Source organism: Oryctolagus cuniculus, chromosome 17, assembly GCF_051225735.1.
Source record: "Oryctolagus cuniculus isolate XC-2025 breed Fujian yellow rabbit chromosome 17, ASM5122573v1, whole genome shotgun sequence".
NCBI lineage: Eukaryota > Metazoa > Chordata > Mammalia > Lagomorpha > Leporidae > Oryctolagus > Oryctolagus cuniculus.
Window position 1 is genome coordinate 36,298,205 of NC_142883.1, and position 16,669 is coordinate 36,314,873.

At 42.1% G+C, this 16,669-nt stretch overlaps 1 protein-coding gene across 21 annotated transcripts in view; it reads right to left on the reverse strand.

Annotated features, from left to right (window-relative positions):
* Positions 1–16,669, reverse strand: part of BCAS3 (BCAS3 microtubule associated cell migration factor) — a 611,182-nt gene that overhangs the window by 279,164 nt on the left and 315,349 nt on the right. For all 21 annotated transcript variants that reach the window (XM_070060998.2, XM_089317313.1, XM_070061000.2 and 18 more), the window contains 3 exons: positions 9,712–9,812; positions 7,083–7,279; positions 3,965–4,062 (listed from right to left, as the gene is read on the reverse strand). In XM_070060998.2, the coding sequence (XP_069917099.1) occupies positions 3,965–4,062; positions 7,083–7,279; positions 9,712–9,812 (396 nt within the window). The remainder of the gene's footprint in view (positions 1–3,964; positions 4,063–7,082; positions 7,280–9,711; positions 9,813–16,669) is intronic.

Here is a 16,669-nt window from a genome sequence, read left to right on the forward strand (position 1 = left end):
TAAAGTTAGCAACTGCCTCAAATCCCATTTCTTCTGAGGAGCCTATGTCTTAGGTTAAAATCCTATGAAGCATCCATTTCCACACTGGTCTTCTCCTTAGCCAAGGGAGTATCTCACAATTATCTGAACCACAGTTTTAGGTGGCCTGTAAGATGAAATAGATATTATAGGAGAAGCACCTAAATCAAGCACTTAAGAGATCTGCTGATGTTCTAAATCACACACATATAAAGCTGGTAGGAAGCTAGTATACGGGCCGGCGCTGCAGCTCACTAGGCTAATCCTCCGTCTGCGGCGCCGGCACACCGGGTTCTAGTCCCGGTCGGGGCGCCAGATTCTGTCCCGGTTGCCCCTCTTCCAGGCCAGCTCTCTGCTGTGGCCAGGGAGTGCAGTGGAGGATGGCCCAAGTGCTTGGGCCTTGCAACCCATGGGAGACCAGGAGAAGTACCTGGCTCCTGCCATCAGATCAGCGTAGTGCGCCAGGCGCAGCGGCCATTGGAGGGTGAACCAACGGCAAAGGAAGACCTTTCTGTCTCTCTCTCTCACTGTCCACTCTGCCTGTCAAAAAAAAAAATATATATATATATCTAAAGGCACAGAATTCACTGTGAGTAACAAGTAAAATACTTATTTTAGGGAGTGTGTTTCTGTGTAAAACAGAAATTACAACATAATCAAGGCTGTTAAAAAAACTCCTAGCAGAAATGACAAATGCTCCAATCATCTCTTTCAGTTTCGTAGCTAAATTAATACAACACACATAGATAAAAATAAACTGTAGACCCAAAGGTCAAATAAAGTATTTTCACTTGGAAAACTATTGTAGCTATCAATGAATTTGAATGTATCACTGCAATTTTTAGATCATAACCTCTAAAAAGCAATTATATGAAACACCAAGTTGGACAGAGCAAAAGCAGTCACTAAAACAGAGGGGCAGCTATAATATGTGACACAGCAACAATTAAAGAGAATCCATGAAATCATATAAAAACTTGAAGATTAATAGTCTAATACAGGAGGCACCACACTGAACATCTCTAAGCAACAGGCAACCAAATGTTTAGAGAAGCTTCTTGCTAATATGCAGCTAACTCAAATACATAGGTCATAATCAGAGAAGTACTTCCTGATTCAGGAGCAATTATAAAAATTTATTAGATTTTTTAAAAATTGGAGAATCTGAAATGGAATTTTCCCATGAACATGTTTCCATAGAGAACTTAAATCATTTAGCATCTATCTTGTTAAATAGCAGTAGAAAATACTCTTTTAACAGAAGATCTATTACAGGTTCCGTAACAAAATAGTATTTACTCAAAAAATGTGTTGAGCAACATATACTCTCATTCAAAAATTATAGAAACCACTGGAGATGTAGCTTAAAACATATTTATAAAAGTCTAATTATATATAAGAACACTGTGTGTTTGTCTATTAAACATTTTTTTAATTAATAAAAAGTTCAATTCCCCATCTACACTGAGACTTCTTCAGCTCAAAAGCTGGAGAAAGGGGCCAGCGCTGTGGTGCAGCGGGTTAACGCCCTGGCCTGAAGCGCCGGCATCCCATATGGGCACCGGTTCTAGTCCCAGCTGCTCCTCTTCCGATCCAGCTCTCTGCTGTGGTCTAGGAAAGCAGCAGAGGATGGCCCAAGTCCTTGGGCCCCTGCACCTGCGTGGGAGACCCAGAGGAAGTCCTGGCTCCTGGCTTCAGATCGGCAAAGCTCCAGCCATGGCGGCCATTTGAGGAGTGAACCATTGGATAGAAGACCTCTCTCTTTCTCTCTCTCTGCCTTTCCTCTCTCTGTGTAACTCTGACTTTCAAGTAAAATAAACAAATCTTTTTTAAAAAAAAAAAAGCTGGAGGAAGCAGCACCCATTTTTCATTATTCTGGTTGTCTTTCAAAACAAATTCATGAGGCCAGCGCTGTGGTGTAACTAGTAAAGCCACCACCTGCAACACCCATGTCACATACAGACGTCAGTAATGCACCTGGGAAACCAGTGGAAGATGGCCCAAGTGCTTGGGCACCCACACCCATGTGGGAGACTCAGAAGAAGCTCCTGGTTTCAGATCAGCCCAGCTCCAGCCACTGAGGCCAACTGGAGAGTGAACCAGCAGATAGAATTCTCTCTCTAACTCTGCCCTCCAAATAATCTTAAAAAAAAAAAAAGCAACAAATTCTTGGCTTTATACAATGCAAACAGACTTAGAAAGGTACTAGTAAAGCTTCATCACCAAAATCTTTTCCCTACTCAAAAGACAGGTACTTTCAGGTAGAGGCTCAGAGCTATATAGCAGTACCTTGGGAATTTCTACAACACAGCTCTGATGGAAATTTAGGTAAACCAAGGGCAAACACCTAACTCCTATTCAGATATGAGCTAAAAAATGCTTCTTGCAGTGGATAAAACAAAACTAGACACACCATTTTGGTGAAGTTCCTCCAGGTTGCATAATGCAACTTTAAATAGAGCTAAAATCGTTCATTCCAGACTAGAGTATTGAACACATCAACTTTTAAAAACCCAAGGAAAGTTCTTTGGCAAAAGGCTCTCCTGTTAGCTACTACTTGCCAATGTAACATTAATAATGTGGTAGTTTAAAAAGCTCAACAAGGCCTGCGATCGTGATCTTCAATAAAAGCCTTCAGGATAAAACACGTAACACTTCCAAGATTCACAATTTCAAATGATAATTCCAGACCAGCATGATACATAAGAATTTTCAGACTGAGACTGTCAAAAAGATTTATTGTTTAAGTTACCTATCTTGGTACCTTACTCAATGCAGAGAAGCAAGGATAAAGAATACACATTTCTGTGCTTATTTCCAGGAAACAAACATGACTGACAAGTTAAAGCAGTATGAGTTGTCTGAAAAAAAATCTCCATTAAAAATTCAGGCATAAGCCCTGAATCTGGACAGCTCAATAGACACAGGCACAATCCACTGATCAAACAATCAGAAGCCTAAGAAAATGCACAAAACTCATTAGCTTGCAAATTTAAAATATATCCAGAGACAGAGTCAGAAACAGAAGCTATGGCCTTTCAAAAGTGACCTTCACAAATCAGTTTGTGTTTGTTTCCATTTTCTTTCACAGTTTAAGCCTCAATCAAATCAGCAGTCTCTAGGGATTTTGAAATCGCTATAGATTAAAATCCTCTCTGACTCAACTGTTTGACTAATGCCGAGTATTTAATAATTCTACTTGTGAAAGACTTTTTGGGATGAAATCCTGCTCTGTGCTATCTTCAGATGTTTCTCAGCTGCACAATAATGCAAGGCATCACTGTCCTTATTTTCTTGATCACTCATTTTAGAGATGAGAAAATATATTATTACCAACAGGCCTATTATTTAGCAGGCCTCTCTGAAAACACTTTTCCAGTACTAAAGTAGCAACCATCATCTGCAAAGTCTCTCCTTTCAAGTACTAACGGTACATATTCATAGCTGGTTCTACAGATAGGAAATTAATAACTGGAATAGATAGAACAGAGCTCACTTAATGAATTTCTAAACTCCATGCTTTCAATAGTAAAACCATTCAAGTCACAGCATTTGGACTCTACTTTCACAGATCAGGCACTTTGATACTCAACAGGTTGAGTAAATTGAATCCATATATTGTATTTACGTTCTCTGTCAAGGTTGCTTCTCCACATTTCAGTGATCAAAGGCAAAGCAGTCATCAACTCTGTAGCCTTCAATACTATGTTCATTATTACATTTAATCAAGCGCCAACTCCACTGCATCATTCACCAATCTTAGAAGGCTAAATGCACGGCCTTGTTTAGCAACAAATAAAGGCACATTACTGTAAGAAAAATCCCCCCTACATGCACACACACAAAAGAAGGAGGCAAATGAATATCATTCTCTACCATATACAAGAAAGAATAACTGAAAAATGCACAGGACTGCTCAGCACACATTTGGGAGATGGTTTTCTACCTGAGGCAGCATCAATCACTGTGGAAATTCCCCTTCGATCAGAGACTGGACGGGATGACCCTGGCATGCTGACTGGGTCAGAGCGGACGGGTTGGATCCTGCAATGCAATTTAATTTAATTCACATATGTTACTGGCATCACAACTGTCACATACTACACCAGACCTTAAATCAGGCGTGTTTAAATAGCCCAATCCATTAAAGAACCATTCATTTTAAACCAGACAAACAGGGGAGCTGTACCCACTAAGTAGTGCACAAAGCTAACTTACTACAAACATTCTAACCTAACTTCCTATGTTACATAGGAGATTTTTCAGTAAGAGAATGAAAGATGAGGGTAATTTAGAGGAATAAAATAAGTAGAATGGGAGTGTCTGTTATTTGCAGAAGACACATTTTTAAAGAGAATCTTCAAATTCATAAATAGCATCACAGCTAGTAATGAGTTCCACAACAGGCAGCAACATAGGAGGTAAAATTCTGAAATGCTCCCTTCAAATCAATAATGAAAGTCACTTTATATATGATATTAAGCACAGGATAGCGAAGCTGTGTGGCTCCAAGGAGTTTGGCCAGGATCACTACTAACAGAGTTACTTCCATAAAATTACTAGCAGAAATAAGAAACAACGAGAACTTGAACAAAATGGCAAATTACTACCTGCAGTTCCAAGTTGTTCAACAATGATAAACATACAAATGGCAAGGGTCTTCAGGAGCATTAGAATAAATAGTATTAACCTTGAAATATCTATGATTAAAAAGGATGTGTGCATTCTTGGATTTTGGTATCCAAATGGGATCCTAGGATCAGTCTCCCATGGGTGCTGAGGGATGATTGTAATGGAATATGGATATATGAAGAGGAGAAAGAGGTACCCTTTAAGCTCAGGACTCAAACAAGCAGAGCCTTGGATTTGTGGTTGAGGATGATAAATGCAGGGCATCTTGAGGTGCATGATTTGTGTAAGGTGTAGAGTTCATAAAGGGTATTTGTGGAGGATAAGAAGTTGATAAGAAATATGGAACACATTACAGAAGCCTGAAACGCCAAGTATGAACTGAAGACAAAGAGTAACTATGGAAAGTACGGTTTGAATCTGTGTGTGTGTGTTGTGGGAAAGAAAGAAATGGGAGTTATAAAATAACACAATTGGTCTAGAACTTGAAATTGAAAATACTGAAATACAAATATTTATGACTGCTATGAAGTACTACCCAACATTCCAACCCCCATGACTGTATTTCTAAACCAGCCACGATAACCCCACAGTATCTTGGCAGTGGTTAGTTAGCTCTGAGATGAGCAAGTCTAAGCAAAATTAGGCCACAAAGAAAAGAGTGTCTTGGGGCCAGCACTGTGGAGTCTCAGGTTAGGCCTCCGCTTGCCCCACCAGAATCTCATGTGGGTGCTGGTTCAAGTCCCAGATGCTCCTCTTCTGATCCAGCTCTCCACTATGGCCTGGGAAAGCAGTGGAAGATGGCCCAAAGTACTTGGGCCCCAGGACCCATGTGGGAGTCCCAGAAGAAGCTCCTGGCTCTTGGTTTTACATCAATCCAGCTCTGGCTGTTGTGGCCATTTGGGGAGTGAACTAGCAGATGGAAGAGTTTTCTATCTCTCCCTCTCATTGTCTATAACTCTCTCTCTCAAATAAGTAAATTCATAGAATCTTTTTTTTTTTAAAGTTACATTCCTCTTTATGAGTCATTCTTTAAAACTAACCATCAGAGGTTGGCACTGCAGTGTAGCAGGTAAAGCCACTGCCTGTAGCACCGGCATCCCATATGGGTACTGGTTTGAGTCCTGGCTGCTCCACTTCTGATCCAGCTCCCTGCTAATGCACCAGGGAAAGCAGCAAAGGATGGTCCAAGTGTCTCGGCCTCTGCACTCATGTGGGAGACCTATAAGAAGCTCCTAGCTCTTGGCTTCAGCTTGGCCCAGCCCTGGTTGTTATAGCTGTTGGGGAGTGAACCAGAAGATGGAAGACCTCTCTGTCTCTGTCTCTGTCTCTGTCTCTCCCTTTTTTTCTTGCTCTGTAACTCTGCCTTTCAAATAAATAAAATAAATTTCAAAAAAAAGAATAATGGAATCTTCAGGAACTACCTTTAAAAAAAAAACAAAAAATAAGGAGAAGATATAAAAGGAAAAGCAGATGGCTATTTTGTATTCAAATCAAGGTGTATAATGATTTTTTGTTCACAAAGACAAGGAATGGAAGATTATATTGCATTAATCCCAGTTCTTTATTGTCTCTAAAGTATTGAGTCTAGGTATTATAAACTAAAAGCAAACATGAGACTACAACAGTAAAAAAATATGAGAATTCCATTTAAAATAATCAGTTATTAGGGGGAATCGTTTGGTGTAGCAGTTAAGATACCATGTAGGATGCCTGCATTCTACATCAGTGTAACTGGGGTTGAATCCTGGCTATTCTCCCAGCTTTCTGTTAATGCTGCCCCTGGGAGGCAGCAGGTAACAGTTCATGCAGTTGGGTCCCTCCCACCCATGTAGGTGACCCAGATTTCAAGTGCTGGCTCCTGACTTTGTCCTGACCCAGGCCCAGATGTTACGGGCATCTAGGGAGTGAAAAAGCAGATGGGAGATCTCTGTCTTTGTTTCTTTCTCCTCCTCTCTGTTTCTCTGCCTTTCATATAAAATAAATTCTAAAAATTAAAAAAAGATAAGAAACTATAAATGAATTTACAGCAACACTTTCTTATCCAAAACGAAATATGCAGGACTAGATGAAATTCAAAAATGAAATTTCATTGGAAGATAATTCCAACTTCAGAAATGTCAGGAAAGAAGGACTGAATCAAAATTCAAGCACTTAGAAACATGAGTAAAGATCATAAATTAGGATTCCATAAAAAAGAGTACCAAATATTAGATTTAGGTAAAATATAATCTGAAATACAAGTTTTTGTTGCATGTAATGCGATCCCATCTTATCTTCCCCAAGTGATGACAGTGGATCACACATAAAAGTATATGTAGTCTGCAACATGGTACCAAGCCAAAAAAGCAAACTTAACTATTACACAGGATACTCATCTCAGATGACTATATTAACCCTGCCATTCAAATCACTCCCTAATTTTTATTCCTTACCTCAGACTATTGAGATCCAGATCATCGGTATCAAAATCCAAAAGGGGCTGTGGAGTGTCACTCGGACCATGAGACTGCAACACCGATGAGCTAGAAGATATGACTGTGGTTTGGCCTGAGGGGTGGATGGTTTTGAACTGGAACTGTGGCCCCATCCACAGACGTCTATGGGGTCCAGTGTGTGTTACAATTTCAACCTGGAACACAGCAGGAATCATGGTTTACATGTATTCTGACCCCTACTTTGACAGACCTTCATGACCCAACCCTCCCCATTCTCACAACACCCTTCTCCAAGGAGCCCACCTAAATGAAGTAGGAAAGGGACAACACTCACACAAGACATGTACTATATCCTTCTATTGGTTTTCATCCACATTGAAAAAATGACATATTATCTACATATACATGAATAGGCACAACATATAACATATACATACACACAACACAAACGTCCCAAGGAAGTAAAGAACAAGTTGCTTGCTTCATATAACTAGCATCAGCTCCCTAGGGTTGACCTTTTCCATTTGTTCGAGACAGTGCTTCCCATGTTGTGGGCATGCACTCAATACTGCACCTATTAATCCACAGAATAAAAGTAATTCCTTCACAGAGGATCAAGCTCGTGACAAACGTGAAGCTGTTCTTGAACTACCTAAGGAAAAGAAAGGCTCTGAAATAACTTTTAACACCTAATACCAGCTTCTTTCCACATTAAATACTGTAATAGTTATGAGACTGCATTCAAGATCCCTAAAAATCCACTCTGAAAAGGAGAAAGCACTACATATTTTCTCTCAAAGTAGATTTTTTTGTTCCCAAATAACGATTCTTAATTAGAATGTCTTCTCAATTGCCCGTGAATATTGACAAACACGTAATATGCTGCAAAACAGTAATATCAAAATGCTTTATGAATTTCATGCTTTATGGAGAGGGCAGGAAATGCTGCCAAAGTTATATTAGACACTGTACAGATGAAGCAGCAAATACAAGACATTGGGCAAAACCCGAGTGCACTCATATTTCAAGATTTTACAAACGATCAACTTGAATAACTGACTCAATGTGAAAACCTTTGGTGTAAGTCTACGGTATTTCTAACATTTTCCCCTTGTTATATCCACAGCTGAGAGAATTCTTTATGGCACTGAAATCCCATGTGCCTTGAGTTTTTGCCCTGAGTTCTTTTCATTGAATCACATTTTTCTGATTGCGGAGATTAATTCTTAACAAAACATAACTGAAAAGGTTCACAGAGCATAGCTCTGTGTTTGTGAGTCTGAACAGGCAAACACATCACGGTCTTGGAACAATATTCACATTCCCACTAATCACGGGGAGAGAAATACTCAGATTGAGGACAGTGATTTCTGATTCAAGTAGTTGTATTCGGCAATGTAAATTAGGCCACAGATAAAGTGTTCTGTGTATTTTAAGCTCAAAACCATCAGTGTCACAGAGCCGAGAGGTAAACAGATGCCTTTGCAATTTCACTGAGGCGATGGCCAGATGTTTCAGTTCACTCTCCTGTTGAGTGCAGGACAAACATATTGGATATACTTTCACACTGACAGCACACATTACCCCTTTTTCTAATTGAAAAGCTGAAGCGAAGGACACTGGTTTCTTTGCCAGCATTCTCAGAAAGTTTCATTTTGGGGAAAAAACATGCATTTTGGATTCACTTTATTTTATTATCAGAAAAAAAAAAAGGATTGACTTCCCTATGCCAGCAACTGAAGCATCAACTCTGCTTCAAGGCGTCTCCTATCAGTACGCTGGTTGTGATTAAATGAATCCATGGACCTAGATACTGGTTCTCTGAGGCTGTGGATTCACCTTGGTTCTCCAAGCTAACGTTTCCTGAAAAAGTAATGGAATGATAAAGTGGTCCTACTCTTTCTGAGGCACCTGTCTGATGAAAAGCTCCAGGCTGGTAATCAGAGACAGGTCATTAACTTCACCAAGAGATGTCAAACTTAAAGCAGACATAACAGCATTTGTAATGAAGCCATTTGTAATCCTCATCGTTTTGAAATCTGCCCAAGTATTTTTTTTTTTTATTTCAAATCTCTGGAGATGAAGATAGCTTTACCTGATAGGGGAGGAAGGGTCAGTTAAAGAGGTTACAGGACTGGTTCAGATGACCAGAAGCAACCTTAAAGCAGTTTAGGAAACTCTCATGCACCACTAGTGCCGAGGCTGTGTAGAACATTCAACTTCTGTAATCAGAGTATGAACCAGTCACAAGAAAATACTGGTTTCACAAACAAATTTCAAAGATTCATGAATGGCTACACTATACTATCATGGTTAACTTTTGTTTCAAATCTGATACAAATCTATTCCAAAGAGTCTGTCTAAAACCCAGGGCTTTAGATGGGTTATCTAAAAGATACACACATTTTTTAATGTTCTCTGTATGAAAGTGCACACACACACACACACACACAGGTATGTATGGACTGATACAAAATATTATGTATATAATTGTAACATTATTCCTGAGAAAGAATATCAATATGTAAGAGTTACCAATTCTTCTCATTTTTCTCTAAGGACAAGAATGAAAACAAATAGTGGATTTTTGTTTTGACATTAATACCCAAATACTTCAGAGTTTTACCTGTGAAAGCCATTCTTCATCTTCCTGTCCACTATGGTCAGAGGCTAAACTGTCATAGGACCCATGTCGAGTAATAGGCCCAGGACTTCCAGGGGGCACCACTATAGAACAAAGAAAATGGATTTAAGCCACTTTAATTCAGGCAATGGAAAAGATCTGGGCACAAGCATCATGGACACTGTCCTAACTTATAAAATACAACATTTAAAGCACCAAGGCAATTCAAATAATTAAAGAGCAAGCAATTTCAGAAGATTTTAGGAATAAGAAAGATCTGTAATTCAGGATACATTTTCTGTACAAAATTAGTAATGATATATTTTCACCATAAAAGAAAAAGACTGATGATGTTAACAGCAAAGTATAATGAGCAATAGTGTCAAACCTATTCATTGAAGGATTACTTTAAGGTTGCTTAAAAGAGTCCGTCCTATAATTTCATATATGTGGTATGCACAAAAATGCATATTTCATTAAAAGCATTCTCAGTTACTCAAAAAAATTATCCAAAGAAACATGTAGTTTCTGACTACAGTCTATTTTTTCATATGAAGAGGACCCATTCTTAGTGAAAACAAGAAAATGATTCATCAAACATTAATTGAGTTTCAACGCAATATATTGAACCATATATTACCCCACCAGAAATTTCAGTCATGGTGTGGCCCTTTAACACGGCAGTTAAGACACCTCTTGAGATGCCTGCTTCCCGTATGAGAGTCCCTGGTTCAAGTTCTGGCTTCACTTCCAACCCAGCTAACATGCACAAGGGAGGTAACAGGTGATGCCTCAAATATGTGGATCCTTGCCACTTATGTGGGACATTCAGAATGTATTCCTGGCTTCGGCCTGGCCTACTGAGCCATAGATGGAAGATATTGTTTCCTCTGTCTTTACCTCTCTTTTTTCTCAAAATAAAAATAAATATAATTTTTAAGAAAACAGCCTTTTGGGGCCAGTGCCATGGCTCAATTGGTGCCTGTAGCACCGGCATCCCATATGGGTGCCGGGTTCTAGTCCCAGTTGCTCCTCTTCCAGTCCAGCTCTCTGCTGTGGTCTGGGAGGGCAGTGGAGGGTGGCCCAAGTGCTTGGGCCCCTGCACCTACATGGGAGACCAGGAAGAAGCACCTGGCTCCTGGCTTTGGATCAGCGCAGCACTGGCCAGAGTGGCCATTTGGGGGGTGAACCAAAGGAAGGAAGACCTTTCTGTCTTTCTCTCACTGTCTATAACTCTACCTGTCAAATAAAAAAAAATCTTAAAAAAAAAAAACAGCCTTTTCATAGGAAAATGTAGAATCCCTTTCCAAACAGCTTTTTTTTTTTTAAGTTATTTATTTACCTGAAAGGCAGAGTTACAGAGAAAGAAAGAGACAGAGAAAGAGAGAGAGATCTTCTATCTGCTGGTTCACTCCCTAAATGGCCACAGTAATTGGAGCTGAATGAGGCCAAAGCCAGGAGCCAGGAGCTTCTTCCAGGTCTCCCACAAGTCCAGGGGTCCAGGGATTTGGCCATCTTCCATTGATTTCCCAGGTGCATTAGGAGGGAGCTGGACTGAAAGTAGAGGAGCCGAGGGGCCGGCACGTGGCTCACTGGGTTAATCCTCCTCCTGCGGCGCTGGCATCCCACATGGGTACTGGGTTCTAGTCCCAGTTGCTTCTCTTCCAGTCCAGCTTTCTGCTGTGGCCCGGGATGGCAATGGAGGATGGTCCAAGTGCTTGGGCACCAACACCCGCATGGGAGACCAGGAGGAAGCACCTGGCTCCTGGCTTCAGATCAGTGCAGTGTCAGCCATTGTGGCCATCTGGGGAGTGTAACCAATGGAAGGAAGACCTTTCTCTCTGTCTCTCTCTCTCACTGTCTATCTGTCAAATAAATAAAAAATAAAAAAATAAAAATAATTTAAAAAAAGAAAGTAGAGTAGCCGAGACTTGAACTGACACCCATATGGGATGCTGGTTCTGCAGGCCACAGCTTAATCTGCTCTGCCACGGCACCAACCCCATCCCCCGTAGTTTTTTCTCTCTCTCTCTCTCTCTCTCTTTTTTTTTTTTTTTTTTTGACAGGCAGAGTGGACAGTGAGAGAGAGAGACAGAGAGAAAGGTCTTCCTTTGCCGTTGGTTCACCCTCCAATGGCCGCCGCAGCCGGCGCGCTGCGGCCGGCGCACCGCGCTGATCCGATGGCAGGAGCCAGGAGCCAGGTGCTTTTCCTGGTCTCCCATGGGGTGTAGGGCCCAAGCACCTGGGCCATCCTCCACTGCACTCCCTGGCCACAGCAGAGAGCTGGCCTGGAAGAGGGGCAACCGGGACAGAATCCGGCGCCCCGACCGGGACTAGAACCCGGTGTGCCGGCGCCGCAAGGCGGAGGATTAGCCTAGTGAGCCGCGGCGCCGGCCCCCCCGTAGTTTTTTTTAAGTAGCAGCTTTAGGTGCACAGCCAAAAAGAGCTCAAGATACAGGCATTTCCCATATATTCCCTAGCCCCATCTACCATTTTATAACTCAGAGAAACCAGGCAATGAAGTTATGGAAAAAGAGGAAGAGAGATGAGAACTAACAAGATATGGAAGGAATAGAAAAGAATAAGAAACAGACAACAATCCTATAATTCCCATCTCCCAGAGATATTTGTACATACATCAATGTCCAAAAATCTCCTAAGGCTTTGAGAAACCTAACAATGAAAGCAAAGGGTGTGAGCATTTTAGAATCTCCTAACATCCATTCCTAGAGAAGGTGTATACTTCCAAAGAAAGAAGGCAAATGCCACCCTTGCTGCGCTCTTGTGGAACAGGATATCCTGACTGACTATATCTCAATGGAACAGATACAAACGAAGCCAACAGGTATAATCTAGGGCCAGATTTAAATAGGCACATATTCAAAAACATCTTAATCTTAGCAAGCTTTGAGATGAGAAAGGGTACATAAAGTATTAACATGTAATCAATGTACAATGGTTAAAACATTCAGCAGTTAGTTCTTTAAAATCATGGTGCTACAGCTGGGAGGCATGCTGGCATTTGGTATAAAGCACAAGTGATCAAAATACACACATCTACATTCTTGAAGGTGAATGATAATTATATATTTACTTAAGCATTCTTGTGGAAGTAATTCTAGTACATGTTGCAAAGGTGGTAAGCAAACTGGATCTCAAAAAGTTGAGCTGGCCCTAAACAATGCCACTTTTTATAATACATATAATGTATATTAACTTCTTAACACAGAGTAGGAGGATTCCCTAAATGCTACCCCTTAAATACCAGTGAAAAAGGTGAATATGAACAAATGTCTAGAGGTCAGGACATGCTATGGAAAGCAGATAAGAGTAGAAAAAATTTTAAAGAATTTAGGGAATAGGGGTGGGCGCCATGGCTCACTTGGCTAATCCTCCGCCTGTGGTGCCAGCACCCCGGGTTCTAGACCCAGCTGGGGCACCGGATTCTGTCCCAGTTGCTCCTCTTCCAGTCCAGCTCTCTGCTGTGGCCCAGGAGTGCAGTGGAGGATGGCCCAAGTCCTTGGGCCCTGCACCCACATGGGAGACCAGGAGGAAGCACCTGGCTCCTGGCTTCGGATCAGCGCAGTGTGCCGGCCATAGCAGTCATTTTGGGGTGAACCAACAGAAGGAAGACCTTTCTCTCTGTCTCTCTCTCACTGTCTAACTTTGCCTGTCCAAAAAAAAAAAAAAAAAAAAAAGTAGTAAGGGAATAGGGATTTTCCTCTCTTGGAAGCCCCCCTCCATGCCACTCTGGCTGGAGGTCCCTGATTCTAATAAATATTTCTAAATCTCTTTGCCATCCGCTTAGAAATTCTCCTTCTATGTGAGACAAAGAACCAAGGTAACAGTAATTTCTTCGCCAATTTCCCGTAACATTTTTGGTGCCATGACTTAGATAGCAACTCCAATGTGACTCAGACTGCAACTCCAGCGTGATGTGATGTAGACCCAACATCAATCATCCCACTGGACTGGTGAGCATGTGGACTATTGTCACTTTTTTTTGGAGAGCCTTTCTCTCCTTCATAGTAACTTGCATTTTTCTCAAAACACCGGGTCCCTGTCAGCCACTTACAAGTGATTAGTGTGGCAGCCAGTCTTAAGACTCAGGGGCAAGGCTTGTTGACTAAGGCTAGATCAATCCCCTGGAGCTAGGATTCTATCCTAACACCTCCCCTCCCTCTTGCGTGGATCGGCCCTTTGTGTGGGACTGGAAGAAGGCTTAGACACAACTGATGGATTCTAGCTGGGGTTACACGCCAGCGTTTTCAGAAGGTCTCCTGGCTGGGCACCAGGCTCCGATTGCCGGAATGGTGTTGGGCCGTGAAACACCTCCACTCCCTCTTGCGTGGATCGGCCCTTTGCATGGGCCTGGAAGAAGGCCTTGAGACAACTGATGGATTCTGGCTGGGGCTACACTCCAGTGTTATCAGAAGGTCTTGTGGCTGGGCACCAGGCTCCGATTGCAGGAACGGTGCTGGGCCGAGAAACGCAGTTTCCAACAGGGAGCCAGTTCCCTGACCTTTTGGAGTCCTCACGAGCTGTAAGCCAGAGATTCCACTCTTCTTGCTTCTCATCTCAGCTCTGGAATACTGGTCTGGCCCAACCCAGCTTCCTTTTGCAGGGATTGGCCCAACACATGGGACTGGGAGAAAGGTTTGGAGTAACCTTGAAATACAGGACAGGGCCACTTTCTGGCATTTTTCAAGGACTCCCTGACTGGACATCAGATCCCAGTGGCCCATTAGGATGTAGGCTGAAACTGCATTCTCTTCTTCCTTCCTGGAGATTAATCTGTCAGTGAGACTGGGCGCAGCCTGGAGTGAGGCCATGGGCTCCCGGCTCCATGCCTCAGTGAGTTTTTCCTATACCCCAGATCTCAGCAGATCTCTCTCTCTCTCTCTCTCTCTCTCTCTCTCTCTCTGCTTCTCTAAATGCTTTCTATACCTCATCAAGTCTCCACAATTTCTACAACCTCAATTTCCTGGTCTCATTAGTGGGTATCTCCTAGATATTTCATTTGTTAGTTCTGGGTTAAAGTCTAACTATCTCCTTTACAGACAGGCAGTCTGTCGATCTAGACTCCCATTAGCTGCAGTCCCCACATGGCACAGACAACTCTTAGCATGTCTCTGGTATCCTCCACCTTCCTTCTCCAGTCTGCTCTTGCGGGTCCCCACTGTCAGCTACCACAGAGGAGTTTAACTGGGGAGAACTATATTCTCCCACTCAGCTTCTTTGTGACTTCACTTGTGTAGTCACAACATAGGTGGTAGCCAGGGCTGGCACTTTAGCTTACAAACACCTTTGCTAAGGTGATTGCCATGAAAGCTCATTGTCGAGATCAGGCCTATTAGAGAAGACTAAGGAGAGGCATAGAACAGCTATTTTTCTTTATGTCTAAGAAGAAGCTACAGTATATATTTGACCAGGCAGAGACCCCGTCTAGCACACCACCAGTAAGGGAACTGATCACTCCCTGTGTGTGCTATTCTGACAAATATGTACCCTAGGCTACAGGCAGGAAGGCTGAGCGAGAGTGGGTGACACATGCTAACCCTACTCTCACCTTCCTCCATTCCCTGTGGGCTTCAGTGCACATCTGGACACCACAGGCACCGAGACAGTTTCGAGATGTCTCAAACGCAGGACACATAAGACCTGAAGCACACTTCTGTTTTTATGCTCTCATTCCAGCCAGGAGGCAAACTATCTACTTTTATTTCTTTGGCCTGCAAGCTAACAGAAAAATGCCTCGTCATTTTCTACACCGCTACCTGGTCTGCCGACAAGCTAGAGGATGGAGAAGTTAGCTTAAGTGAGTTACAAAAAGTGCCAGCCCCTCCACTCTGAGCCCTAACAGACCTCTGCATGTGCTCTGATATGCATTAAATTCTTTTCCAGAGTGTCACAGAGTCCTTGGTCTATTCAGTGAGCCACCAGGGTTCTTCTGTTATTGCTTGTGACTGCTGATTTTAATCCCAGTGGAGTTTTTTTTTAATCAGGTGACAACTGTCCTCATTGTTTTAATTTTGCCTGGGGTTTCTAGGCAAGAACTAGGCCCAATAACTTCAGATGCTATTGAATGCATACGGATTAATCCACATGATGACTTCTTGGGATGCTGACACTGCAGGCAGCAGCTTTCCCCACTACGCTACAGCGCTCTCCCCTACATGGAAAATTTATTAAGAGCTCTGTTTTAATTGGCTTATAGATAAAATATTGTCCATAAATTCAAACTGCTAAGTTAATCAAAGATACCTTTTTGGTTCACGTGACCTAAATTTCTGTACCAGATGTTATAAATTTGTTGACGTTTGTACTTGAGTTTGCTGGTCAAACAAGTTACACTTCTGTTAGATATTTAAGCAATGTTTCCAAATACATACACTATTGTCTTGAAATTTATAGAAGGCATTGGACCTTCAGTTAAATGTTTTCATAAGTTGTTACTTAAAATTGTTTGCTAGTTTTCATTTGATATTGCTATTGTCAGTAAGCAATCTGGGAAGCCTAACTTGTTCCCTCATTTCTCTGTTCTCTTAAAGAAAGCTAACTCTATTCTGAAGAACTCTCTAGAATGTACAATTTGATCTTTAAACCTTATAAAAGAGATGCCTAACACTTTTCTGTAATAATAGCATAGCCAAGGGGCCAGCACCATGGTTCAACTGGTTAATCCTCCACCTGCGGCGCCGGCATCCCATATGGGCGCCAGGTTCTAGTCCTGGTTGCTCCTCTTCCAGTCCAGCTCTCTGCTGTGGCCCAGGAAGGCAGCGGAGGATGGCCCAGGTGCTTGGGCCCTGCACCCACATGAGAGACCAGGAAGAAGCACCTGGCTCCTGGCTTTGGGTCGGCACAGCACGCTGGCCGCGGCAGCCATTTGGGGGTTGAACCAACGGAAGGAAGACCTTTCTCTCTCCCTCACTGTCTAACTCTGGCTGTCAAAAAAAAAAAA